This window comes from Agelaius phoeniceus, chromosome 6, assembly GCF_051311805.1.
Source record: "Agelaius phoeniceus isolate bAgePho1 chromosome 6, bAgePho1.hap1, whole genome shotgun sequence".
NCBI classification, from domain to species: domain Eukaryota; kingdom Metazoa; phylum Chordata; class Aves; order Passeriformes; family Icteridae; genus Agelaius; species Agelaius phoeniceus.
This window is the reverse complement of record NC_135270.1, coordinates 57,794,934-57,822,681: the sequence shown is the minus strand read 5'-3', so window position 1 is coordinate 57,822,681 and position 27,748 is coordinate 57,794,934. Positions and strand designations below refer to the sequence as shown.

At 41.3% G+C, this 27,748-nt stretch overlaps 1 protein-coding gene across 1 annotated transcript in view; it reads right to left on the bottom strand.

Annotated features, from left to right (window-relative positions):
* Nucleotides 1–27,748, bottom strand: part of KCNH5 (potassium voltage-gated channel subfamily H member 5) — a 162,638-nt gene that overhangs the window by 34,797 nt on the left and 100,093 nt on the right. Inside the window, exons 8-10 of the mRNA XM_054635039.2 lie at nt 26,994–27,193; nt 15,372–15,624; nt 4,659–4,855 (exon numbers count right to left, since the gene is read on the bottom strand). Coding sequence (XP_054491014.1) covers nt 4,659–4,855; nt 15,372–15,624; nt 26,994–27,193 — 650 coding nt within the window. The remainder of the gene's footprint in view (nt 1–4,658; nt 4,856–15,371; nt 15,625–26,993; nt 27,194–27,748) is intronic.

Sequence of the window (27,748 nt, the reverse complement as noted above, 5' to 3'; positions counted from 1 at the left end):
AATAGGGATGGTGATTGAACCTTGGGACAACCTTCACTTTTAGGACACGTGAATGCAGAATTCAACTTAAAATAAAGCTTTTCTAAAGACCACATGACACAGAACTGACGAGTGATTCAGTCAAGAAACCATATGTGATGCATTAAAACCTCAAGCAAGAAGAGGAAGGCAATTTAAAAAGAAATTATTCTAATCTGAAGGAAAAAGGAAAATAGGACGTGTGTGTTAACACAGTCTGATGGCCTCGCCTGCTAAAAAGCCCCAGAGATTCCATGTGCTGGAGGTATTAGATAACATCAGTTGCTCTCAGTGTTGTCCCTGGCTTTAAGAGCATCACAGGGAGAAAAACCTGAGCTCCCCAAATGGGATTTCACTGCCTTAAAGGCACTCATCTCTCCTCACATCTCCTGGCTTGCTCTCAGCACACCTTCCAGGAGCAAACGCACCAGGGGTCAGACAGGAACAATCGTCCTCTTCCCCGGCTGCTCCTGACTCATTCCTTTAACACAGCTCATTCTGGCCACAGCAGAAAGCAGCAGGATGTGACTGTGTGCCTTAAAAGCTGTGCCTGAAATCTTTGCTGTATGGAAGCACAGGAGAATTTTAGCTGTGATTTCATCTGGATTTTCCCCCACACTTGCACAGGCAGTGCTGGGCTGGCAGCTCAGCAGAGGTGGTACATTAGCAAATGGAAGCAATGATGAGAAAAGGAAAAAAAAAAAACAACAGAATGTGGCTGGAGCAGGGGCCATATGGAGGTAGGTAGGGCAGCACTTTTCCAGGACAAATATCCTTGTTCTGGCTCCTGGAAATAAAAGCAACACAGCACAGCACAAGTGCAGGAATGAGGTTGAGATGTGGGCATGGACAGTAGCAGGGGATCAAGACCACCCAAGACCCTCAACACCTTCCAATCCAATGCCAGGAAGGTCTGGAAGAACTGACTGTGCATGATTACAAATTTAGAAAATTAATTAGAAAATAAGAAACTTATCTCCAGGATGGGAAAACCTATTTACAAGCAGGTATCTCCACTGGGCATGTGTGCACCCCACAACCCAGTACACCCCAGCTGGAACAACTGGAGCCAGGACTGGTGATCCCTCTTCCTCACACTTCTTTAGCTTGTTTGCTTGCTTTCATTCATCTCTCTCTTTCTCTGCTCCCTTTCACCCCAATCCTTTGTCCAAAACCCACTGCTGTGTGCTTACACAAGGAGAGCAGGGACTAACTCATAAAAATTCCCATGCCAAGTGTGTAATTTACTAATGAAACTTTGCAAACATTTGCAGACCCCCTGACTGCTGTTGTTCCTTTCAACCCAAGATTTCCACTCTGGGTGCTCACTTCCCTTTGATGTTTGGATGCCACAGAGCCTCCTAAAAATCAGTCATGACTCCCCTCCTCAGGCCAAACTCCATGGCTCAAGCTTTCAGAGAGGGCTCCTTCCAGCTGTGTGAAATCTTGAGAGGCACTTAATGAATTAGATATTGTTAATATTCTCTCCCAGCATCAGAAGGCAGTAATTAACTCTTTGAAGACTTATCCCAAACCCTGCTTTATTACTCAATCCTCAGAGGCAGCTATGTAATCTTATTGTGATTTTAAAGAATATCTTTTCAGAATAATTATTTTCCTTGATTGAAAAAAGAAAAAAAACCGTTCAAAGTCCTGGTACTGCCTTGGAGTGTGCATTAATGATATCAGACATGCTGTAAAGATATCAGAGCACTAAACATGATATGCTGCAATACTTTTGCTGAGCAGATGCCTTAAGGAGGTCATTCAACATGCCAGGCTCTAAATGCTATTTGGGAGTGAGAAAACATTATTTCCCCACTTCAACAAGACTTTAGCTTCCCTTTTGTGCTCAGTGCTATTATTAATTTATTAGCCTTTTGAACGTCTAAATATTTTGCAGTCTGTGGCCTGCATCAAAGTGCTGGCTGAGGGACAGGGCAGCCCAAACACATTGTGTGTGCACCCAAATCCATGGATATGTGTTTCAAAGAGCAGACCTGGTGCAACAACACTTCTGCCTATGTATTTTTGACAGTGAGAACAGCCATTTTCTCAGGCACAAACCCCCAAGGAGTTTATTTAAGTTATAATTAAATGTCAAACCTTATGAGTGATGACTATGTAGAAAAAGTGCTAAGTATATATTTCTATAGAAATCAATTAAAGGAGACAATGATTTTCTTTCCATTTAGGCTCCATGACTCCAGCACAAGCTGCTGCAGCACAGTGCAGCTGTCAGCCCAGCCCCAGTGCCTGAACAATTGCTTTCTGTTCACCTCATGGACCTGTCCTGAATGGCACCGATTTTCCTCTGGGGTGAACTCACCACCAAACGCTTCTGTGATTCCCAAGAGGGAATCACGTATCCGTCCAGCAGATAGGAGGTTTGAAACAATCCCCTGAATATCTTTATGTAACAGGACTTGGGTTGTGTCCCTGGTGTTGAATTTAGCATGATCTATTTTGTGCCCAGGAACAAAACACAGAATTTCTGCAAAGCAGGCTCTGGCTGAGCGCATCTGACTGCAATGCCAGGCTGCTTCCCAAACAGTTATTGACTGCAACTGCAGGAGGGGGGTGGAGTTCAGCTGATGGACGTGAGGTATTTAAAAGTTAGGGATCATGGACTCTGTGAAATCAAAAGGGGATGGTTTTCCAATCCCAAATTGGGATCCCAAACTGGTTCCTCCCAGAAGAGCCATCCTTCATGAGCTATGAAGGTGACTGGTGACTACCCTTGACACCATCAACCAATTTTTAATGAAATGAACTCAACTCTGCATGTTCCACATTGACACAACCCTTCTTTGACTCTCCATCCACTCTCACATATTGCCCACACATTCCCCCAAACAGCATTTCCTTTCTTTCTGCAAAATCCCAAGTTTCTTTAGGAATGCTGTTCCTTCTCACTGGGAGTCACTGCCCCATGTCAAAGTCCGTGTACCTGACACTGAGCTAAACAGCAGCTATACTGGCAACTGGAATTCCATGAGTTTCTCCTGGGTGATTCTCCATGCCAGGGCCCTGCAGGAAAACCAATTTTCCTTTAAAAAATGAGGAACAAATTCTGAGAAGAAAGACAGAAAATTAGAAGAAATTCTGTGATGACTTAGCCAAGAGGCTACTCCCCATATGCATCCCTGGACTGTAGAGCTGAACTGCAGCTCACTGCCCTGTCAAGAATAGACATGTCCATGTTTTTTCTCAGGAAGCCAGCTGGAGTGACAGGTTCACAGTTTTAAGAAGGAAAGAATACATTTTGGTACAATATAGTGGCATTATCTTGTCCCATGAAATCACCATCAGCAATGCCTGAGCAGAGCTGTCATTGCAGGGCTATAGCTGGTGAGATGGCAAGAGAGGGAATGCTGAAGTCAAGGCTTGGAGCACTTCTTATCAACAGAGAAGTGATAAGCTAGAAATCATGAACCAGCTTCCAAGCCCCAAAGCCCTCCTTCAGGTCTGAAGTGGAGCTAACAACCTCAAGTCAGAGGTAAGCTGACAAGCTGGAACCAAACCTGATTATAACTCAGCTCCTTCAGGCCCAGCACAGACAGAGGGGCGCTGTAATTCCATTGCATCTGCTTCTTGCCATGGGTATTTTGTGCTACACTTGGGGTATTAATGAGCACAAATGATGCACAGAAATTGAAACCTCCTCTGAAAGCAGCTCCAGTGGCCAGAGAGAAACTAGACTTAAAAAAGTAAAATTGTAGTTGTGTTGAAGTCCTCTTACTGCAGAGGCTGAAATGGTCTTGTGAAATACTGAGGTCGCCTTGGTACATTATCAGGTGAGATGCCCAAGGTAGAGCTGCAGAAAAACGTGTTTCAGCAGCTAGAGGATCACAGCTAATGCTCAGCAATCTATAAATCATTGTTATGAGATTTCTCTATGCAAATGAAATTTATATAACTCTCATCAATCGTAAAAAAAAAATCATAAAGATGAAATTTTGCAGCCGCAATGTGAATTAAAGGATCCCTTAACCTGTTTTCAAGATACGTCTTTATAGCTAATTAATTTTCAGATGGAGTGTTCTTTGAAAGGACTAATGGATAGTGAGCATTGCTGATTGATTATAAAATGAGCAGGAGGGTTTAAGAAGTGAGCTGTGAATGTAAAATCACTACCCAGCTTTATTAACTTTGCCATATTAAAATTCTAGACTATGCAACTGTGAGAAGCAGGTATTAATACAGTACCTTTGATGAGTGTATTTTATTTATATAACATCAACAAATTTCTCTTAGTTGGTCTATAACATGGACATCTATCAGATTGTCCTCTGAACTGTATCTTAGAGACTTCAACTTTGACAAATCCAAAATCTGGATTCTATAAAATATGACTTTATACATTTATGTGACGGGGTGGAAAAAAACCAACAAAATGAAAACCAGCAACTATGAAGAAAAGGAAAAGAAATGCAATCCATATGTCATCCTGCTAGGACTGCTCCCCAGAGCTGCAAATCTACAGGTAACTTTTATTGAGCCATCATTACCAACAGTGACAAGAGCATTTATCGAAAGGCCACTCAATCTGCGATGACCTGAAAACACCAGGAGGAAATGGGGGGGTTGTTAAACACTGCAAGCACCTGGTGAGAGGAAGGGGAAAATAAGGAGCTTACCCTCTTCCTCAGATTGCAGGTGAGCGTGAGGTTCCTCGAGAAGGAGTTGGCAAAAGCAGTGTAAAAGTCCAGCACTTTCAGCAAGGCTTCTCGCTTAATTATATGCAAATCGCAGTAGGTCAGAGCCCGAACGTTGGCACAGGCATGGGCCAGGCTGGTTTCCTTCCAGAAGATATCACCAAACACATCACCTTTACCTGAAAAACAGCAGGGCAGATTTGTTAAAAGGTAATGCTTAGGCAGAGATTCTCAGCACACAGATTTTTTCACAACCTGTGTTATGCTCCCAATTATCCCAGTGCAAGCTCCCAGCCATGAAAACTAATGGGGGTAAAAGTTTTAAAATTAGCTGAGGTACTTGAGCATCCTTAGCAGTAGCCCCAGGTTTTTAAGGTATTTAGAGATTGCTCTGTGAAGTGTCACAAAGCATAAGAGCCAGATTGTAAAGGTCTCCTTGTAGCTGAGGATTCAAGTAATGGATTTTTCAAAGGCTACCAAATATAATGAGCACTTAAATAATGTTGAGGTGATTGAATATTTCAGGTGTCTGTTCCCAAGTGATTTAGGAGTCCTGGTCTTACAAAAACCTTCTGACATCTAGCTTCTTTCATCCTCAGCTCTACAGTGAGGGGCAGGAGCCAGCTTCCAGGGCCCAAGGACCACATTTTAAAGGACATTTTAACATTTTTAATTCAGGATCATTGGTAACACTCCTTCTGGAAAACCCACCAAAAGCCTCACTGAGACTGTTAATTTTAAAATAACCACTCCTAAATCTTAAACACATCCAAAAGTATAGTTCTAAACCCAAATTCATCCATTTAAGTGAAGGATTAGGCTTAAGTCTGTATTTCAGTGTTTGCTGAGTAAGAGAGGGTTTGACACCTGAGACACTTACATGTATACTCCCCCTTAACCAGGGGGGAAAATTACACCTAAGGCTAGTTTTGCAGTGTAGCAGAACAGCTGATTGAGGAGGATTTGGGACTAGCTGTAGTCCAGTGCCATGGACAGAAGAGCTCCAGGGACTGGGAATTCTCTGACTTAGCCCAGTTTTCTTTCCTCTGCAAGGAATCCACACCCCCCACACCTGTGCTAGACACTCAGGCAGGAGAAGAGGATGAGGACACCAGATTCAAAATCCCACTTCCGACCCAACCAGAAGCCCAGCATGGGTGCAGGTTGGAGATAAGCTTTCAGGTTTGGACCTTCTGGTTGTTCTGAGAAGAGGCAACAGAAAACACACTGAAACATTCCAAAGCTGCCTCTTGCTGCCTGGCTTTGGCCAGGACCCTGGTGTGTGGTTTGTGGCTGACACCTCAAATCCTGAAGCAGAAACCATGGTACAAAGGGTGTTTTTTTGTTTCAGATCCCAGAGATATCCCAGCTCTATATTTTAGCAGTTATTAAAAGGGAACTCAGATCAGTCACCCAGTGGCTATTGATTTCAGGCACCTCGAGCAGCCCCTTGGTGAAGGTTAGAGATGTTCCAGTTTTGGCATAAAAAAGGTAATGGATTTTAGTATTTCCTCTTTTAAGAACTTTTAACATTTTGCTCCCCTCTATTGTGGAAACACAGACCAGAGGGGTAATCTATCCAACCTTATTAATTTTAGGGGTCAGAGGCTCTATTTCTCTATTTCCAATTCTGCTTTCGGTATTGTATCCAGTAAAACATATCTAACATTTCTCAGGCAGAGTGGAATAAAATGTGCAAGTCCTTATCTTCCCTTCTCTGCTTTTATTTTCCAAAAAATGTCTCTATAACAGAATCATCCCTTAGAAAGGTTATAACTGTATCTCATTGAGCTGCTTTTGATTCTACATATTTTTATGTAATTAAATTTAACTACAATACATAACACAGCTGGTATAATTTATAAAACAAGGTGCTTTAAAATGTTTTCCTTAATACAGAGCATTTTATAGTAACATTATAATTTATCCAATGTACTGTTTTGAAATTACCTTTTGCAGTTAATTGTCCTTGTCTCTACTTAGAGTTCAAAACCCAGTTTACAGACATGCTCAACAGAGTTACATAATTTATAGAAAACAGTCCATCTCTGAAATGCAGAAAATTGCTTAATGGATTTGCTCTCTGAGGTGGACACAGGACAGAGCTGAGTCCTGCTTTCAATGCAGAGTGCAGTTAAAAGACTTTGATTTTACCACTGAAATGTGAGCAAACCACTTGTTCTCTTTTCAAATTTAGGCTAATATGTAGTTAATTTAACCAAGAGGTTGAAAGCAGTGGATGCTCACCCCAAAACTCAGGACAACAGTGTGTTACAGAATCTGTATATAGACCATGGATAAATGAAATAATATTCATAAGCTTGAGAAGATCTTGGTGTCCTTCAGTGTGGCAGGGATGTGGGACTGCACTGGTTGGGACTTAAAGGTTGGGACACAATGAACTGAATTTATTCGCTCTTCCATGAGCCACCAGTCACTGGATTTGAAGGGTGAAACTCTAAACTCCTCTTACATCGTGGTTTATACTCCTCAGAAAGCACAAAATCTTGGAAGCCTTTAAGGGATCTTGAATTTCACATTTCCCACACACACTTCTGAGCTTGTCTGCTGGTTATAAATGTGCTAAGGAATGTACAGAATGAAAACAAAACATACCAGATTCTCCAAAACAATGCCTCTTTTTTCATAAATACAAAGATTAATGCACTATACTTTATCCCTATTAACTGGAGTTCACTGTGCAGAGAGGTAATTTCTCACTCAGGACAAGATCAGAAGTTAGGAAAGGATTCTTTACTCAGTGGGTGGTGAGGCATTGAACAGGATGTTCAGAAAAGCTGTGGGTGCCCCATCCCTGAAATGCTCGGGGCCAGGCTGGATGGAGCTTTGAGCAACTTGGTCTAGTGGAAGGTGTCTCAACCCATTCCATGATTCTGAGGGTAATTTTACACATTTCAACTAAATAAAAACAAAATTTTCAGGGTGGCAAAACGGAAAATTTAACTGTCTAGGTCTGACACAGCTACCCAGAGACACAGACAAGAATTTTTCACTTGCAGGGGATGTTCAGAGCTCCAGGAGAAGTGCTGCTGGGGCTGAGCTGGGAATGCAGAGGTGGATATTTATGCAGCCTGCACAATATCCAAAGATTCTCTGGAGATTTATTGAGACATCAGTACATGCCCTCCCAAATCTGCCCTGTCCTGAGTACCTTCTGAATGGAGGCAAACCCTTCCCAAACCCCTTTCCCTCTGGGAAACCCTCCTGCCCCTGCTCACAATGCCCAAAGCATCGCTGGAAGAAGGAATGCTGTAAATCAGAGTGCAAGGGACCTGCTTGCATGCATTTTACACATCATAGAAACATAAAATCCTTTGGGTTGGAAAAGACCTGTAAGACCATCAAGTCAAACCCTTAACCCAGCAATGCCAAATCCACACTAAAACATGCCCCTAAATGCCACATCTACAGAATTATGGAATCATTGGGTTGGAAAAGACCACTAAGATCATTAAAATTCAGATTTTTGCAACAAGAGGACATGTGAAGGTGGCAGGCATAATTTTTGCTGAAATACCAACATTGCTATAATTCTTAATACTATGTATGTGTGCCTGTACATAAAATATACATATATATTCATGCATATTCACATAAATATATTCAGGGACAATCAGGTGGTATGCAGCTGTCAGGATATTTCTATGCACTGTTCTATCTTCTCTATTCTGATAACCTTGCCAAATACATTTGGGGGGAACAGATGTTCTCTGCAGCCTTACACCATGACTGACCTGCCAATTTGCCTGTCAGGAGTTCATGCCTGGACCTTTCAGGTAGAAAAATTCTTAAAGGCTTTATGGAACCCTCCAGAGCTTGCAGATGGAATGAAACACTCAGAAACACTCTGTTTAAACAACATCTCAGAATCCACATGTGTATTTATGCAGAGACAAAATTTATCCTCCTTCAGATGGGGACAGAAACTGAGCTAATAAATATCCTAGCAGAAATAAGAGCTTGATGGATTCTTTGGAAGAAAGTTTAGGCAGGCAGTTAAAGAATAAATTCTTGGTGGGAAATAGCACTGGGTAAAACACATAAAAAGAGGACCAAGTCTTCTTAAGGAGGTGGGTGGGTTTTTTTTTTGTGCAGTCTTAGCTAATAAACCAGCTACCCTTTAACCATTTGAAAATATCTCCAAAGCCTCATCAGTCACGCTAGCACGAGCCAGACATGATGAATGGTGTTGGCTTTCCATCAGGATGCACTCAAATCTTACACTGCTCATGAAAAGCAAAGGCTGATGTTGTTTGCAGATCAGTAAAACTGTACCACAGAGAGAAAATGTTCATTCAATCAGCTCAAGGGCCAAATACCATGAAGTGATGGCAGCATGCACACAAGTGGAGGTCATAATTACATATATTGGTGTCTATATTCATACAAATTCATATTTCTGTGTATCTGCAGTGAAACCTCCTGCTGCAGGACAGACATGTCCCAAACTGATGTAGAAACCCAATGAGCAGGGAGTGAATCAGCTCCTGTCACCCAGAGCAGCTCTGAGATGGGTCAGTGAGCAGTTCTGCATCTCCTTACCATGGCACACTGGGACTGGTAGCACAGGTTTACAAAATGATGCGATATATTCATGGAATAAAACCCACCTGTGGCTACTAAACACAAAAGATTTCCCTCTGAGTGAAATACTGTCCAGTGGAGGGTTGGAAACATTCTGGGGAAGCATCACAGTTTCCTTATTTTACCTTCCTACTTTCTCCTGCACTTCTGCTATTGACCACTTTTGGAGACAGGCTGCTGGGCTGGCTGGATTTCTGGGTGTCCTGGTTGGAGACAAATTTGGGAGGAAACAAATCTGGGAAAAATAGGGGACACCAAACCATAAAGTCACCCCAATATATTTGGCTTAGCTGAAATGATGGTTTCTCCTTAAAGAGGGTGTCTGGAGAAGGTGATGCAGTGGTGCAAATCCATCAGGTGCACTTCCCATCTGGAACATCACTGCCAGCACAGCCCAAGATGCACAGAGATGATACCAAATTGTGAGAGAGGTCTTCTTGCCCCTGTGAATGTTTCTGCCTCAACTTCTTCTGGGGCATCCAGAAGGGCCAGAACTTCCTTGAAAATCAGACCAGAGCTGATCACTGAGCTGCACATAAACCCATAAACCCACATAAACTTCTGTGGGGCTGCACGTGAAAGGGCAGAATGACAGGAGAAAACAGCATTCCCAGCCTCTGAGGCATTTTCAAACAGTCACTAAAGCAGCAATGACAAGAAACTGTGCCAAAGCCCTGGTCCATGCTGGCAAAGGTACTTTGCATTATTTAACACAGTGCAACCTTCCCCATATGCACCTGGAAACACAAAGGAATTACCTTTCTTCCAGCATTCAGGACTGCTGCAAGCAGGGCCCAAAGACCAGAAAGATTTTGTGCAAGTATCATCACTGCCTCACATCCTTCTAAAAGCCCCAGCTCCTAGAGACAGGTTATTTCCATTTTGATTTTATATAGAAATAGGTTTCTATCTTTCCTGACTGAGGAAATAAACCTGAAAGCATGACCATTCCTACCACCTTGAAAACTCATAGGGCAAATCAGATTGCCTCAAACTGTTAGTCTGATTTAAAAGAAGTGTACCACACGATTTTTAAATAATTTTCCTATTCTTGTGCTGGCAAGACTTTCAAGTTTTGGCAGTGAAGCATGCAGGTCTAATCCAAAAACATATCAATTCAGAGAAAGGAATCTTTCTGACTCTGGAGGCTGTGGATCAAATCTGTAACACACTAGCTGGCACTAGATTAAGACTGATGTTTCTTATCATAATTAGCCATCATGCAGAGACACAAAAATATATTAAATTTACAAAACAATATGAAAAATTCAGGTTTGTCAGCAAGAACTAATGACACTTTTGAACAAGCATCAGTAGGACCAAATCTTACAACAGTACTGCAGATGTCAACCCAGACCTGGAAGATCTGACTGTTTCCAAGGCACTTAAGGAGAACTGCACAGTGCAGACCAGCAAATCACACTCATTTTCAGACCAGTAACCCTTCATATTTTGCAAAATACTTTCAGATTCAGCACTTAAAACCCAGCCTAAATCACATTAATTATTTCAGTTCTGCTAGCTGAAAAAAAACCCCAACCCTTTCCTCTATGAACCATTTTCCTCTTAGTTAATTTAGAGCTTTAACTCATTGGAACACAGGGGACTTTTCCTATAGATGAAATAGGACACAGCCTGTTCTGTAAATTGCTACCAGGTGCATGCTACTAACCTGGGGAAATGTTCACAATTAGTCTGCCTTGGTCGACTTCACATGGAAAACAACACAAAAGTTCAGTATAAATTAACAAGAGCTGATTTGACACAGGGGCCAACTCCGCCACCCTCATTCCACTTGAGAAGAAACCCAAGCTGCAACTAAACAAATTAAAATCAGGCAATTAGCCACTAATACTGTGAGATGGAACTGGACTAGCAGGTTTTCATGCCACAAAGTGCACCACATGCACAGTCAGTCTTGTCCTGCACAAAGCACATGCCCGGCTGCCCAGGCATGGAAATTCAGAGTACTGAAGCATGGATACCAAATATCATCTTGCTAATGCCATGGATAAGAGCTATGGAGCTCCTGGGATTCCTGCTCACCCAAATGGGAGCTGCTACTTGCTCTTCCTCTAAAGAACTTTTCTCTGTGTCATTTGGTGGGAGATCTTTTATCGATCTTTTGATCTCCTAACACAAGTAGCATTAAGAGCAGAAAAAGACTCATCCTGATTTTCACCCGCCATACCAAACTCAAGAATCTTCCTTTACTCCTCTGCTACTGCATCATATCCCCTTCCCAGATAAAAAATTAGGAAATAATTAATGAAGCAGACCTTTAATAAGGTCTGGTTTCTCTAACAATTAACAATGGGTTACTCTGGAATTTTATGCAGAACATGCTGCAAATTAACATGCAATACATAAAGGCAAATAACTGAATAGGATCAGGACCCGAAGTGTGGCTGAAACATTTACATTTATATTCATTTTGACTTGACTATCATACTGAGTTCACTCAGCAGCAACCCCCACCCGGATTTCACTGCTCAATATATTTTTATCGCTATGCAGCTTGAACAATATTTTTGATCAATTCCTACAATCAACATCTGAACGCAGTAGACCATTATTTTTCTGCTGAAAAAACAACTTCTTTAAACCTTGTTAATCAATATGCCCAGTTTAAGTTACTGCACAACTTAAACAGCCAGCTGTGCAAATAACAGGAGCTGGAAAGCAACTTTCAGAGCCACTGGGTTGGCATTGCCACCGATGTGTAACTCCTCATCAGGAGCAAATTCAGGTTAATTGCAGCAGGGTGAATTATGAGGTGCCCTCTGGTAGCTGATGCCTCTTTTCATTAGCCTGGGGACTCCAAACCCCTGGTCCTCCCTGAGATGCTTTGCTGGTAACACCTCCCCATGCAGAGCAATGCCAGTTAAATTGTTTACTCCTGCTTGAGACGGTGGAAAATTACTGACGTGCCTTCTCAGGGTCACCTCCCTTGCTGGGAAAGTTTGGATAATTAGAGACAAGACTGTTTGCCCTTCTCCATTCTCCTGGCAGCTGCAGATGAGTTATGTTAAAATGTCCGTGTCTCCTTTTCCCCAGTGTAGCAGCAGCACCCCAGCTCTGCACGTGGAGAGCTCCCTGCTACAGCCAGGACCTGCAAAAGGTGGGACACTGCCCTCGAGAAGGGAAGGTAACTAATGAGGAGAACATAATGGGGCACCTGGATATCTCCTTTAATGAGTCCTAAAATCTGCAGATCTACAATTGGACTCATTCTCTTACTGTCAGTGTTTTCTGTAATGCTGATTACTGCAGCGGCTGGGTGTTTAATTATCCACAAATGAGAACAAAATCAAACTGGGGGGAACCAAATTTCACAGTGCTACAAGTTGCCCTGTCAATCACCAGGCTCCACCTGATTTCAAGCACAGGGAACACCAAAGCTGGCACTGCTGAGGCAGGAAGAAAGCTGCTGAAAGAAAGAATGGTTGTTCCATGAAGGTGGAAAAAAAAGGAAAGGACCTGGACAGGATGCCAAGTCTCCTGAGGACACCATTTCTGCAGGCAGGGAGGCTGGATGTGCCAACTCACCCTGGCTGCAGGCAAAGGAACATGATAAGGGAAGATGGACAAAGGGAAAAGGCAGCAAAATCCAGGGAGTGATTCATGCCAGGACCTGAGGGAGGATGAAGCCCTGCACTTCAGACGGAAGCACGAATGTCAGAGATAGGACATGATGGTTCTTAACCTGTTTTAATGTCCCCACCTGACTCACTTCTCTTGGATATTCCACATGTAAAAATACACCAGACTATCCATCTGTGGGTGAGCATGGTTGAAAAAAGACAAAACACCCCTTCTCCCTCTCTCTTTCCTTAAGTAAGGCAAATCACACACTACTGTACTCAACCACATTGCACTATTATTTCCTCTGCGAGGAGCAGAGGCTGCAGACAGAATGTCCTGTTCATTCCTGTTCTCATCGAGGAAATTAATGAGGACAAGTTTCCAAAGGATACTTATTGCATTTCCTCTACTCTAGGTCACTAGTGGGAGGTGGAGAAGATGGACAGACTGGCAGCACAGTCCTGCAAGTTGACTTTCCCTGGGAAAACCAGTGTGGCAGCAGATGCTTGGAGTGTTCAAAGCAGGTGGTGACGTTTTCCCATTAGTCAGTTTTTTAAACCTGGTCTCCCCCTTAGGCAGATTCATGTTCCTTGTGCTTGAACTTCTCAAGGCAGAACAGATCAATAAAAATTATGTTTTTCAGTGTCTGATCTGCAGTTGCTGTTTCAGGTGCCACAGCCGCCACTAGAAATGCCTTTGCAGCTACATCTGGGAGAGATTTTCTTCCACAAGTGAATTTTTAGGACAAAATATCCCATAATTACTCAGTTCACTATGCTGCTAAATAATCTGTCAGAGCATGAAAAAACTCTTCAGTGTGTTCTAGGACTAGAGGAAGCAGTTTATCTTGCTTTAAGTTACATTTACATGTTCTGCCAATCCCTGTAGTACATGATGAACACAGCTCTGAGTCATGGAAGAATTGAAGGCACTTCTGGCAATTAAAGGTAATTCATTTAACCAGATATGGTTAAAATTCTCTCTGGTCAAACGGGGATTAACATAGATACTAGATTTAATACATCTAAAAGGTAGAAACAAAAAGTTCTTACTGTTTTGATATTCCAAATTCCAAACACACAGTATTCATTAATAACTGCAATCAAGTTTTGCATGTAATCCAAGAGTGATAGCTCTTAGTTCACTAAATTACATACTTATTGTTTTCATTGTAAAAAACATTTATTTGTTTAAATACTGCTACTTCTTAAGCCTTTTGTTTTTTAAATAACTAAGCAAATATAAGATATCATCACTGAGATTAATTATAAAAATGAAATGGTCCAGTGAGCTGGAATACAAAGAATAATTTCCTATGGAAATTGTTGATTTAGGAGCTTTCATCATAATGACTTCATGTCTGAATATGGAAACAGATTCAATCTTACACTAAACCTCTCTTTTTAAAAACTTAGTGTACACTAGAATACAGAAAGGTGCAGCAGTTATTTCCAAAGAGCATGGATGTGAGTTTTCCTGAGCTCCTACTCCAGCTGGGAGAATGCAAGTGATGCTCTGGGGGAGCTGTTCCCATGCAGCCCCATCCACACTCTGCCCAGTCCCACCCCAGCCCCAGGCACACACACATTTTTAGGGACTCGCATCAGGAGCCCTCTGGAGCCACCCTTAGAGGGAAGAAGCAGCACAGAGCTTCAGTGGGGTCTGACAGCTGCCCTAGGACCAGGAACCCACTGGATTTGCCCTCAGCTCCACCTTAAGAGAAGGCAAATATTCAACAGGATATAAGTTCTGCAATAAATGGGTCTATTTGAAACAGGCAAGACAGACTCTGGGTAGGTTTTTCTGCAGAGCCACCAGTTTTTCTGCCACATAGTTCTGCCTCTGAGGAGGATTCCTGCCTCCACAATGGTGCTGACCACTCAGTCCCACCACATGCCACACCTTTCCCAGTCCCATACAAGCTAATGAGGGTCTGCACTGAGCTCTTTCCCAAAACCAGACAGCACAGTGGAGTGGCAGGGTGATTTACCTGAATTCCCCCATTACTCAGATTTCTCATGACTGTGGTTTGATACATGGTGTAACCCCATCCCTTTGCAAAGTCAGATCGGACTCTTTATTTTCTGTAAAGCCAGTTCACTACAAGCAAAAATTTCACCTCCTTGCAGAGACTGTTTGCAGGTGTTATTCTGGGCTAGAACACAGGAAAATTAAAATTCAGTGTGAAGGTTAATGTGGAAATCCTCCTGAGGGAGTAAGATAAAACAATGTGCATTTCCTCTGTTTAAAACATGTCAAGCACACAGATGCCATTCTCTTCTGCTCAGAGACACTGTAGCTGTGACCACTGGGCAAAAAGAGCACTCCCAATGGCACAAAACATGAAGGATTTGCTTCTAGAGAAGGATCTCTGGAGGCACAGCATCTCCATCTTATGACAGCTGCTACCTTCCCATAGTCCCAGCTGATGTTAGGCAAGACTCGTTAATATTCAAACCTCAGCAAAAGGAAAACACACACAGACCACAGCAGAGATCACAGTACCTAAAATAGCCACCACCTCGTCGTCCTGGATGACTTCCAAGGATCCTGAGACCACAAAGCAGAGAGCATCGACGCTTTCCCCAGCGTGGTAGATGAGGTCCCCCGGGGCACAATGGATGGTCTGGAACTCCACAGCCAGGGCTCGCAGGCAGCCGTCGCTGGCCAGCCGGAAGGCAGGGTGCTCATTGAAAACCTTCCTGTTCAGGTGCACGCAGATGTCTGCTCTCATGTCCTTGGGGCAGATCGACAGGACCTGGGTGAAAGAAAAGATGGAAAAATAATCAGCTGGGCATGGGACACCAAGGCCACCACTGCTTGATATAAACCGGATGGGTGGGTCTGAAGATGTGCCTGAGGGGGATCTTGAAATCCACCCATCCAACCATCCATCCATCCATGCATCCATCCATCCATCAATGTATCCATCCATGCATCCATCCATCCATCAATGTATCCATCCATGCATCCATCCATCTCCATCCATCCATCCATCCATCCATCCATCCATCCATCCATCCATCTCCATCCATCCATCCATCCATCCATCCATCCATCCATCCATCCATCCATCCATCCATCTCCATCCATCCATCCATCCATCCATGCATGCATGCATCCATCCATCCATCCATCCATCCATCCATCCATCCATCCTGTCATTTGATAAAGCTTGTGGTGGGAGTTTTATCCTGCTTTGGGGTAGTCTTTTCCCACCATCTACTGCTTTCACTTTGTCTGAAAGGGTGATGTGGAAGACAGGACTGTTCTGTTACACTCTGCTCACTCCTCACTGCCTCACACTCATTTCCAGAATCTCACACTCATTTCCAGAGGTGGAAATGCTCTGTCCTGTCTGTGGGTGTCCCTCCACACCTGGTGCCCAGACTGGCTGCCTGCTGCTATGCTCAATCCCTGCAGGAGCACAGAACAGACTCACAGAGCTGAAGGAGCTCGAGGACATGCTAAGACAGACCATCCACACTAGAAAACCACCACATTTTGTTCACACTCAGAAAACCCAGCTTTCTGAAGTCTTGATGTAGTGACCACTTACCAACACATGTCCAAACACACCCAGGGCTCAGTTTCAGTGAGATATACAAGGAATTACCTGCTCAGGAGGGCCTACTAGACCAGAAAATCCAAAGAGATTGGAGGAAAAAGGAAGTATATTGTAAACCTCATGAAATGTAAAGTAAAGGTGAGTCAAGAACTGCCCGTTATGAAGACATCTTCATTGTAGATCAATTAAATAAGACCTTCAACTAGTTTCTTACCTTAAATAGCTTTCCCTATTGAAACAGTAACACAAATACACCTGAAGAAAGAAAGTGAAAACCTGTGGGTTTTGTTGTGTTTTTAAACTGTGTGTTTAATATCTGCACACCCTCCTAAACACACTAACATTCTCACAGCCCCAAAATCCACAGTAGCTAATTGCACTTAGAAACAGATAAAGCCTCTTAATGTTTTTCTAGAATAAATGATAGAAAAGAGCATGAGACTAAGAGCACCCAGGAAGTCTCATATCAAGAAGACTGCAGATCAATAGTACTGATTAATTTCCCATCATATGGAATTAATCTGGCAGCTTGCTCTGCAGACAATGCAGGAGACAGAGACACTGAGTTAATGAGTTGACTATCATGGAATAATAGCAGAGGGAGACTCTGGTAACCCTGACTAAGCTTTGAGGTAAATGGTCATGTTAATGAACTCAAACCACGATTTTAATTTCTGTTTAATGCAGGAGAGGTATAAAACAAATTACTGCAAAGCATTACTAAATCTCCTAAAGCACGGAATGTGAAAAGAAAAAATAACTTCTATTTTAATAATAATAATTAGTCCTTTTCTTATCCAGATAGATCAAAGTGCCTTTGGGATCAAAGACATAATGAATGCAGAAAGGTGAAACAGAAGTTATTCTCCCATTCTCTGTACTATGACAGTGTGTGGTGAGAAGGGGCTGCTGTATCCATCTGCACTAACCTCTTCCACTCCAAATATTCCCATCAATCCCAGAATACCTGGTAAAATTATAGCCTGGAAGTTTGCAAATGATACAGGGTATTTGTTCCAATAGACAGCTACTCTCTCTTTCAAAACATGTGTTGTTTCTGAACTAATTTTTTTTTCCATTTTCAGCCAACAGAGAATCTATGATCTTGTTGAGATAAAAGAACTGCAATACTCATAAATCTCTTCCAAATGCAGGTGTTCATAGAATATGACCAGGTCACCTCTCAATTTTGAAAAAACAAGAGAGATAGAAGATGCTTTTTCTGCCTAACACTGTGAAGCACAGGCTCTCTTTGGAAATTTCCCCCTGCATGAGGTTTTCTCACTTACAACCAACTTCCCAGAGCTACCAGATCATTAGTTTTTATTTTAGTTAACACAGAGTAGGTCAATTTGAGTTAATGGTATTTTTCTGTAACAAAATGCTGTACAGAACACACTAAAATCCCCTGCATAAGTATGTTTTATCATGAAAAATAGTAATAAACACATTTGACGAGGCATATTCTCTATAAGCCATCATTTGCATTAGTAATAGTATCTTATCTGAGTCACTGTAGACCATGTTCTGTATCACATTTCCATAATTTAACAGGGGCAAATGCCAATTCTACAAAAGTCTATTTACCTGAGTCATTCCATTTACCAGTAGAAATATGGGCACACCTTAGTTTCTCAGTAAAAAAAAAAAAAATTACTTTTGAGAGTGATTGTTTCACCTCAGCCTTACTTGAGGATCAAACAGAAAGTTTGTCTTTATTACAATAAAACAGAAACATGCCATCTTTCTTCATCTCAATAGTAACTTAATGAAAAATTCTGCTTTCTTTTCTACCATGATTGATGATTTTGAACATTTTTATCTACTCTTGGGCCTGAATCATGGTTATAAGTTTTTTATGTCCCTTTAATACTTTCAGAAATTTAAGTGCTTTTGACTTAACAAGGCCACGAGCTAGGAATTCTCAAACATTGCTCTTAAGAAAAATGTCTGTGTTCATACATGACTGATTACCAAACTTGAGCTTTTGAGCTTCCAAACTGCAGAAAAAATTGGTTAAACTGATGCAGAGGTTGTTCCTGTAAGATTCTGAGATATTCCAAGACCCTTTGCTTGTTTGGACTGTAAAATAATTGTGTTCCTCAAAAATAAAAGCCACTTGGATGCAAAGCAGCATACAATTTCCTCACAAATGCAGACTTAGATATAGAGTATTAAAAATGAACACTCAAAGAATTATTCTTTTAATAGACACGAGCAGCATATCTATCATTACATGCTGTAATATGAAGAGAGAGAGAAAAAATCCATTGCACATAGAAAAGCCAGTCTTAGAAAGCATAATTCAGGAATTTTCTGATGTCATGATAAAGTGATTCTCCTAAGGACAAATCACTGTACAGAGATATATGGAGATATCAGCAGTTATCAACATCAGCAGTGAATGAGTAATGATCTAAGAGTTAGCCAGGAACAAATATGCTTAATTTGATTTTTCTTGCCTGCTACATAGGCATTGAGAACAGAGAATGAAACAGATGACAAGTAAAACAAATATTTAATACTAGAAGATTTGGCAAGGCATTTTTGACTGCCATAGATAAATGTAGATACACGTAGGGAAAAAAGAGCAAAGATAGACAATTGCAACATTCAGCTATGTGTTTACTGCACACTCTTCAAATGAGCACTTCAAATTCAGGTGAGTATTCATGAAAATGACCCGTTACTGAGAATACAAGACTTTGGGCATTCTTATTGTGAATTGTTCTCACTGAGATCTCAGCATTTTTAAGGCAGCATGCAGCCAATACAAACTAGTAGCACCATGGCTGTCCCTGAGTCCATATTGTGTACAAATGCACATATATGGGTACAAATGAAAAAAAAATAGGTTAAGGGAGAGGATATCCTGAAATGCTCAGTCAGTCTTTTCACTGTGAGGGAAATACCTCCAACACATCCTGGTAACAGAACCAAAACTCAGCTGGGACATTGGTTCTGCCCTGTGTGTTCTTCCAACAGCACAACAAAAACCCACCAAGATAAATTTCTTAAGAGGAGATTTCCTTGGAGATCCCATGGCCTTTTGCAGTGAAACATGCAGTTTGTAAGCAGGCAGGGTATTCAGGTGCTAACTGAGGGGTTTGGAGCTCTTGGAGGGGACAGGTGCTTGTGCTGCTACAGAATTTGCTCTGTAATAAATCTGCAGCCACAGACTTTGCAGCCAGCTCCCCCCTATGTGTCCAGGCAGCATGAAAAAACAGAACCTGCTACATATCAGTGCAAAATCAGAGGAGAAAGCTGAATTCTACCCAGAGGAGAATCTTTGCTGGCTGTACCTTCTCTGATTTCACCAGGAAAGAAGAAGCAAGGCTCCCTAAACAGCACACGGGTATCCACAAAGACCTGACCCACTCCAAAGCTGAGGGAGGAGAAAGGAAAGCACAGAATAATATTTATCACTTTCCCTCTTTGCACAGGAAACTCAATCTCCTCCAAGTCAGTATAAGACAATTGCTGAGCTCTGCCATCCCCACCTGGCCCCCAGCTCATACAGACCCCAGCACGACGACTCCCAGAGCAAAGACTCAACAGCACCATCATCTCTAGACCATCTCATATGGAAAATGCTGACAGTGAGAGAATGGCTTGTGGTTGCTGCTATAAATTGGGAAAGGCAGGAACCAGCTCTGAAAGACTCACAGGGAATTAGCACAAAAGGTCTCACAGTCTTTTCAGCTCGAGATCTGTAGAATTAAACTCCCCAGGAGGTTCCATCTGATTTTTTAACTCTCTCATCCATTTCCTCAGCATGTGCAGGCAGTTCAAGATAAGCTTCCTGAACAGCTCAAAGAGCTCTACAGGGAGCAGAGATTATAAAAAATTCAAACAAAAGCAAATGAATCAAAACAAAAACTGCACAGATTAAGAGCACGTCCAAACAGTAACTTTTAGGATGGGTTTACAGGTTTAAGTATTTGTTAAAAAATCTTCCCCAGCTGGAAAACACTACAGGATGGCTGAACAGAATCTGTTAAGACTTGTCAACAAAAAAGGCAGAGGCCAATGAATAATGAACATTAGCTATCAATCCTCTTTCAGCACACAGGATTCCCACATTTTAGGGGTTGTATGTTGGGAATATATTGACTGATAACCAAGCCAAGAGCTTTGACATTCTATGGTGTAATAACTAGGACTGTTTCCTGAATGAATAACTGTAACAAATATCAGAGATACTAAAAATGCCACCTTTGAAAATAAAGAAAATAAACTCCAACCTCAAACCCATTTGAGGCCACAGATAGGTCTTTTTATTTTGTGGAGAAAGGCCACTCTGGGTTTTCAGACATATTCAGCAGTCAGAATCAAGGTCAGCTCTTTACAAAAAACCCACAATACTCTCTAGGCAGCTGACCAAGTTACTCAGATTTTTTAGAAAGATTTGGCTCATATGAATATGGAATTCTATTTCAGGCCTGGCAAAAACATTCAGCACTGGAAGGAGGCCAAAGAGACAAAGGTAAGAAAACATCTGATTGGCAAATCACAGCATTTTTCTGTAATAATCAGGTAATTCTGTAAGGATCTCAAGGATAATGTATGGAGCTGAGCAGTAATTAACCCTGCATGCATTAGGGTAGTCTTTAGCACATCACTGAGTATCTTGGCCCTAAGAACTGAATGTCAGCAGCAATGCTGTGCTCTGTTTCAATTGCACAAAGATACAAGGTCACTTGGATTTAAATGCTCTGAAATTGAGATCTGAAAATCACATTTAAGTTGAGTTTGGCTTGTTTTCTTATTAATAATATATGAGCTGAAGCAGTGATTCAAATTGATAGATTTAGTGGTATCATAACAAAATTAACTTGTTTTCTTAACCAAGTTACTGGTTAGAGAAATTTAAAAAACCCCTAGAAGTTGGCTGTAGAGTCCATTAAATTCAGTTTTGTCAACACAGATAGAATGTGTCTAAGGGTTTGAGAATCAGGGCAAGATGAAAGGCAACAAAATGTCCTTTAAGGAATCAAGTGGTTCCCCTGCACAGGGGCTACTGGTCTGTCTAATGCACTGAAAAGTGGCACACTAATAACATCCGTGGATCATCTCAAGTAGTAGATCCCAGGTTGCCTAAAGGTTGCATATTTAAAGGTTTTATAGTTTTCAGTTTTGTTCTCATAACTACAGCAAGCAAACTTATTGCACAGCCTTCTAGTGGGGCAAGGGATAGCACATTACTGGGAAATCTATTCTCAAAACCCAGCTTTTTAGATAAAACAAGAAAAAGAAATATCAGAAAGAATGTGTCATACACCAAAGAATTTCTCAAGTCACAACAGTTTCTGTGCACCCTTGGAAGAATGGAATTGTTCAGTGCATTATTTCATTTTGTGCTGCTTCTGGAGGTGGCTTCATTTTGTGTAAAGACACTCAGGGAAATGAAGGATGAAAACAGATGTGGATAGACCTTCCCTGAGATGTGGTGTGGAACTGAGAGCCCCTTTGTCTGCTCCATCCCTTTGGTGGCAGTGCCCAGGAAATTGCCTGGTCCATCCACTCAGGGAGTTACTCCCTCAGGAATTAAACTCATGAGTGACTCCATAGCCCTGGCATCTCCTCAAGCATGACAAATTCACCATTTATTCTGTATTAATCCCAAGATATCACATGCAAGAGGCAGAGATGACTGTGAATACTCTTTCCTGGTTCTGCAGAGTGCGTCCAAGAGGCAAACAATCCTTAAAGGGGAAACAGAAAGCTCTACCAGGGCACAGGCCCCACTCATGGACCTGTGGGAAGGACCATGAGATCTTGAGCATCTCTCCTGCCTCTCACTCTCCAGAGATCTGTGGATTCCCACTGTACCTGTTCCTAGCTCAGCTCTGGGAGGTAAGCCACAGCTCCTTGTTCACCTCGTCCTTATCTGCAAGGAACGACCAACAACGTCTGCAGCCTCTACAACAAAACAAAAATGCTTGTCCAAATGATTTTTACCTGTCCTTCCCAGCAGGGAACTGTGTGCAGCTGTCACAGGTAATGATGTGGAAGTTTTCTTTGGCCAAGAAGCTTGGTAGGCTTCTACTCCTGGTCATCCACAAGGAAATCCAGCCAGTACTTATGGACACCTCAGTGTGATGGGACATGGCAGGAATGGCAGCCTGATTCCTCAATTTGTCTCAGGGTTTCACTAATTTTTTCTACAGCTCTTGAAGCTCTTCTTAACAACAAACATGAATAAGTTGCATTGTCCTCATGTAGATTCATGTTTAATGAAGTTACAACCTGTGTCTATTTAACATAAACCCATCTCCATTATGAAAGCTTAGCAGTGAATAATTCTAATACTGTGTTATGTTCCTGTGACTTCCATTTCAGCCAGTGCAATGTGGAATTGGCTTTCTTTATCCCAATTGCCATTGATGTTCTGGTTGAAACTAAATAAGATTACTTTTTTCTCGTTCAACCTATGGCTTTTCTGAAGGAAACTACTGTTAAAACATGACAGACATTTATTTAATTGCCTTCTGGGCAAATTGTAAGCCATACAACAGCACAAAGGTCAAGATGAGAAAATCTTTGGATTTTACAGACATTTCAGAGTGTTATCATTAGATAAGACCTTGAGACATCTGCATGTTCGTTAATGGTTGTTCTGCTTTCCTGGATAATGACCTATTTCTTACAGAAGAGCTAGTATCTATAAATTTCTCATTTGCTGCCTGGATACTTTAATAAAAACTAAGATATTTGGATTAGTGTGTTTCATATACCAAATTATTTCTGCAAAGGTTTTTTTAATCTACTTTACAATGGTCATATACACAGAAAGCACTGCCTCTTTTACCTCTCACAAAATAACCCCAGGTTCTGATGGATGAGAGATATTGCTTAATATATAAAAGCTTTTCAGTCTTGTCATGTTTTCAACCCTGCTTATTATTAGACGAGTAACCCCAAAATCTGCATCACTAGACATTAAAAAAAAATTAAAAACAAAAACCATCCCATCTTGTTTGAGCCACAGTTACACCAGGAGATAATTGTCCATGTATTAAATATCTCATCCCAGCTGTCAGAGGAGGGCTCTCATGTTTAAGTGATTTAAGATTATGGATCAGAGGCCACTTGCTTCCCCTTAGGTAATAATAATAAATATGCTAATGCTTTTAGTGTCATTGTTAATTCCTTGTTTGTGAGCACTCAGAGACAAGCTGAAGCAATGTGGTCTGAAAGCAGGATTTGAAGATGAGTTATTCCCAAGGAGATCAGGGAAGCCAAAATTCTGAGCTTAAAGCACCTCCACTTCAGTGTGTGAGACCAAATCCTCTTCCACATACAAGGAAAACACACTGAGGTTTCAAATTCTTTTCAGGACATCCTGCTACACAGACAGCAAGGACTAGATCTTAACTTAACCTCCTTCACTCTAATTTCCATTTTGCCTTCAGTTCTCATGTAAGGACTCTTCACTTTTGGCCAAGATCATCTTTGGGACTGCACACTGAATGTGCTATTCAGGGATAAATATTTGAGGCAACAAATCAACAGATGTGAAGTGGTAGTAATTTCAATCAAGTTTTTAACTTATATTTTGATTTCAAGCACATTAATTTAAAGTCTTTAGTTATCAAAGAAACACATGTTAACTCTTGCTCAATCAATGCTGGGATTGTTCAACACCATAGAAACCTACTGTAATACTCAAATAAAAAACTCATTCTTTCTACTTGTTCTTTAATTTTGGGGTTCAAAACACAGCCATTTCAACATGCTGAGTGACTGAATGAAATGTATTGTGGGCAAATGATGTCCCAAAACACACTCCAGTGTGACCATGGAGATATATGTGGAACAATTTAGGATGTAATAGAGTATATTAGGTTGAAAAACACCCTTGGATGATAGAAATTGTCTGATCTGTCTGGTGGAAAATGAAAAGCTGAAATTCCTCAGTAATTATCCTGTGTTATGAGCACATATATGTTTTGCAGGATAATAAGAACCTTAATGAAAAGTTCATAAAAATTAAGGAAAATGGGAAATTATGTGATCCAAATATATCCTCACACCAGACTTCTCAGAATGTCATTGTTGGAGCTTTAAAAATAAAACTTGCAGAAACCTCTAAGGTCAGGTCCAGGCTGTCAGAAGAAGCAGTGCAGAGAAGCAATCCAAGACCTGGAAGAAGAATCCCCTCTTGCAAGCTGGAGCATTGTCTGGACTCAGCAGCTCAGCTGCAGGTGCAGTGCATCCCACCAGCCCCTCTGCACCCACAAAAATAAATCTGATGTGACACTGGGTGCCTGGGGGTCCTTCTGCTCCCACCCTCTGCCTGCTCTAGGTTTGGCACAGATGGATGTAAGTACAGAGGGACTTACAGCAAGGCTGGAAGGGTTAATGAAAGACCTGAGGCAAGAGAGACCTCCCACCTTGGATGACCAATCTCTAGGACTGTACCTCTGTTTCTATGATTTTTCAGCTGGAATTTACAACGGTTTCTCATTTATTTGGGTAAAGTACATCATAACACCTTCCTGAGTGAAGATAAATGTAAGGCTGGCTGCAACACAGCTTCCCAAGCTTTTGCTAAAGGCAAAGTTTTTGCAGAAAGAAGAAAGCAAACTGCCCTGTCCTTGCCCTCATCCAGCCCCTGGGCTGCTCTTTGCAGGCACTACAGACCACTGGAGCTGCTGCTTTTGCAGACTTGCAGGCTGTAAGGGACACAAAATACCAAAATATCCAACCCGGTGCTCAAGTTCTTACATTTCTCTTGTCTCTGTTCTTCTGCACCATGGGCTTTTCTGGGAAGCTCCATTAGTTCAACTACTGATGTCCAGATGCAGAGGTTCCTGAAATCCTTCCACTGTTTTAAACTGGGTTTGCATCCAGGCCTAGGTTTAGGCAAGTCTTCACCAAGGGAAAATTGTTAAAAACCTAAGTCACAGATTTTACAGGTAAATTAATTATCTAGCTAAGCAGCCACTCCATCTTACAGACCAGAGAACAATGCTTGCCATGAGTCAGAGATTAGGGCTCTAACTGTGTTTTTATCATCTATAAAACCGGACATGCGGAAACTATGGTAGGAAATTTCAGTAATTAAAGCATAGGTTCTCCTAATTAACTGCAAAGCATCATTAAAATCTAATGAAACTGTAGTGGAGTAACACAGGACTCTGGCTTAATAGCAAGGAGATAAATGCAAATGGCAGTTGAATTTTCATGTAGTTGGAAGTTGAATGCATTTACAGGAGTTTAGAATAGAAAAGCTCACTTTTAACACTTGTGAATCAGGATTAGGAAGTTAGGGTATTAGTGTATAAGAAGTTAACATATTAAAGAATGTGGCATACTGAAGCACAAGAATCAAAGAAATAAAGATTTTTGTTACTTAAAGTAGTTGTATGTGTAGTGGTAAACTGAATTTCACAGCAGATGATAAATCAGAGAACTGGTGTTGCATCAGCATGATGTAAGACTAAATTTTTCTGTGCAGAGACTTCATCCTGGCACACCTGAACAGTCTGCATCACCCTCCCATATTGCACCAGAGATTCAGCTGAAGAAAGAACTTTAAAGCTCTGCAAGCACATTTCAAGAGTCATCTGTCATCTGTCATGACTCTTCCTTAACTTCTTTGGACCCTTGGCCTTTAAGTTCTCAGGAGGGAAATCATGGATACTGGAGTTTGAATGCCTAATTTAAGCTGACGTGTACCAGGTCCACAGGAGCCACAGGAGCATGGCTGATCCTCAGTGAACAAAAATCTGAACCTAAAGCTGTTTTATCTTGCCTTATGTTCAAGGCATTGCAGCTGGAGCCCTTCCCTCATCTGACTTCAGCTCTCTGAAATATCCAAGGCTGGACAGGCTCACTGCACATGCAATGCAGAAAGAATTCTTGAGGACAAGGCATAAGGTCGGTCTGGCACATGATGCATTACTCTCCAAAGATGATCTTCTTAAACCAGCTTTTGAAGAAACCTAAATGAACAGTTCCTTCTGAGGGCTAAAGTCCTGCAGGACTTCCACCCTGGCTGGATGCCATGGGTATCACATTCTCTGTACCTCCCTACCAAAGGGCTGAAGTGCCAGTCCAGAGATCTGAGCTCAGGGAGATCAATCTCTACTGCCATTAAATCTTATACTAATTATGCTGATGGATACTCCAATGTCCTGGGCATCAGCAAAAGGTCCAAGCCAATCAAACTCATTTAATTGCAATGCAGAGATGCCAATACTTCTCAGGATAATACAGATGTAGTTTATACACCAAACTATGTTCTTGGGTTAATTTGAAGACCAATTTCCCATTGATTTCAACAGTTAAGTACATTAAAATTATTTAGCATTTAGACGAACCAAGACTGGAAGGAAAGCAGAAAACATTTACAACAATGAAAAATAAAGGCATACATTCCAAGCAGCAAAACAGTCTACTCTAAAAACAACCATTTTTTTCCAAACACAGACATAATAAAGGTGTAACATGCAGTTAAAAATTTGTAAGTAAATTATAAGCTGCTATATAGAAGAAAGCACACAATGGACACCAACTCTTGCTATCTAAACTGTTACCTCAGGTACTCATACCTTTTCTGTGTCAATTCCTTTAGACATGGACCAGGTTGAGACAATGTAATCCATGACTCTTTCACTAAGGCCTTTTGGGACTTGATATAATTTTAGGAAATCCCTCACATTGTTCAGCATCTCGTGGTACCGGTTGGTGTTGGCATACATTTGCTGGAAAATGGTGGTGACGTTTCCAAAAATAGTTGCATAAAGAAGAGCTGGAAAAAAAAATAATAATTGAAAATAAATATGTACGCTCTAGTAAATGCTAATCATAATTCAAAGATAATGTCAGAGAAGTTTATGTTTTACACTCTAACATTAGACATTACAGACTTCAGAAAAGAGAAATATTCTGGTATCTCATAATACCAATGTGCTGCACTACTTCTGTTTTTGACATTATCAAATACACAGAAATGTGCCTGTCATTTTTAATAATCTTTGCTCAGACGTACTTTATAGCAGAATTCAGCTATGCATTTCCATATTGCTTTAAAACAAAAAAAAACAAAAAAAAACAAAAAACAAAACAACTGCAGCCTACAAATGGTAAGAAATAAACCACTGTGAAAGGAAAAAATGCCTTCTATCACTCAGTGCTTAATGTCTTCCCTCTACACAACCCATTTCTACCTCATTCCAGAAATCTCACTTTGTTTCAAACCAATTTACTGTTGTACATCACCCCTATGTGAGAGGTGGCATTTTTAAAGCAACATGGTGTTCCCCTAAAACCTATCTAATAGAGGAACTGTACTCCCATTTCACAC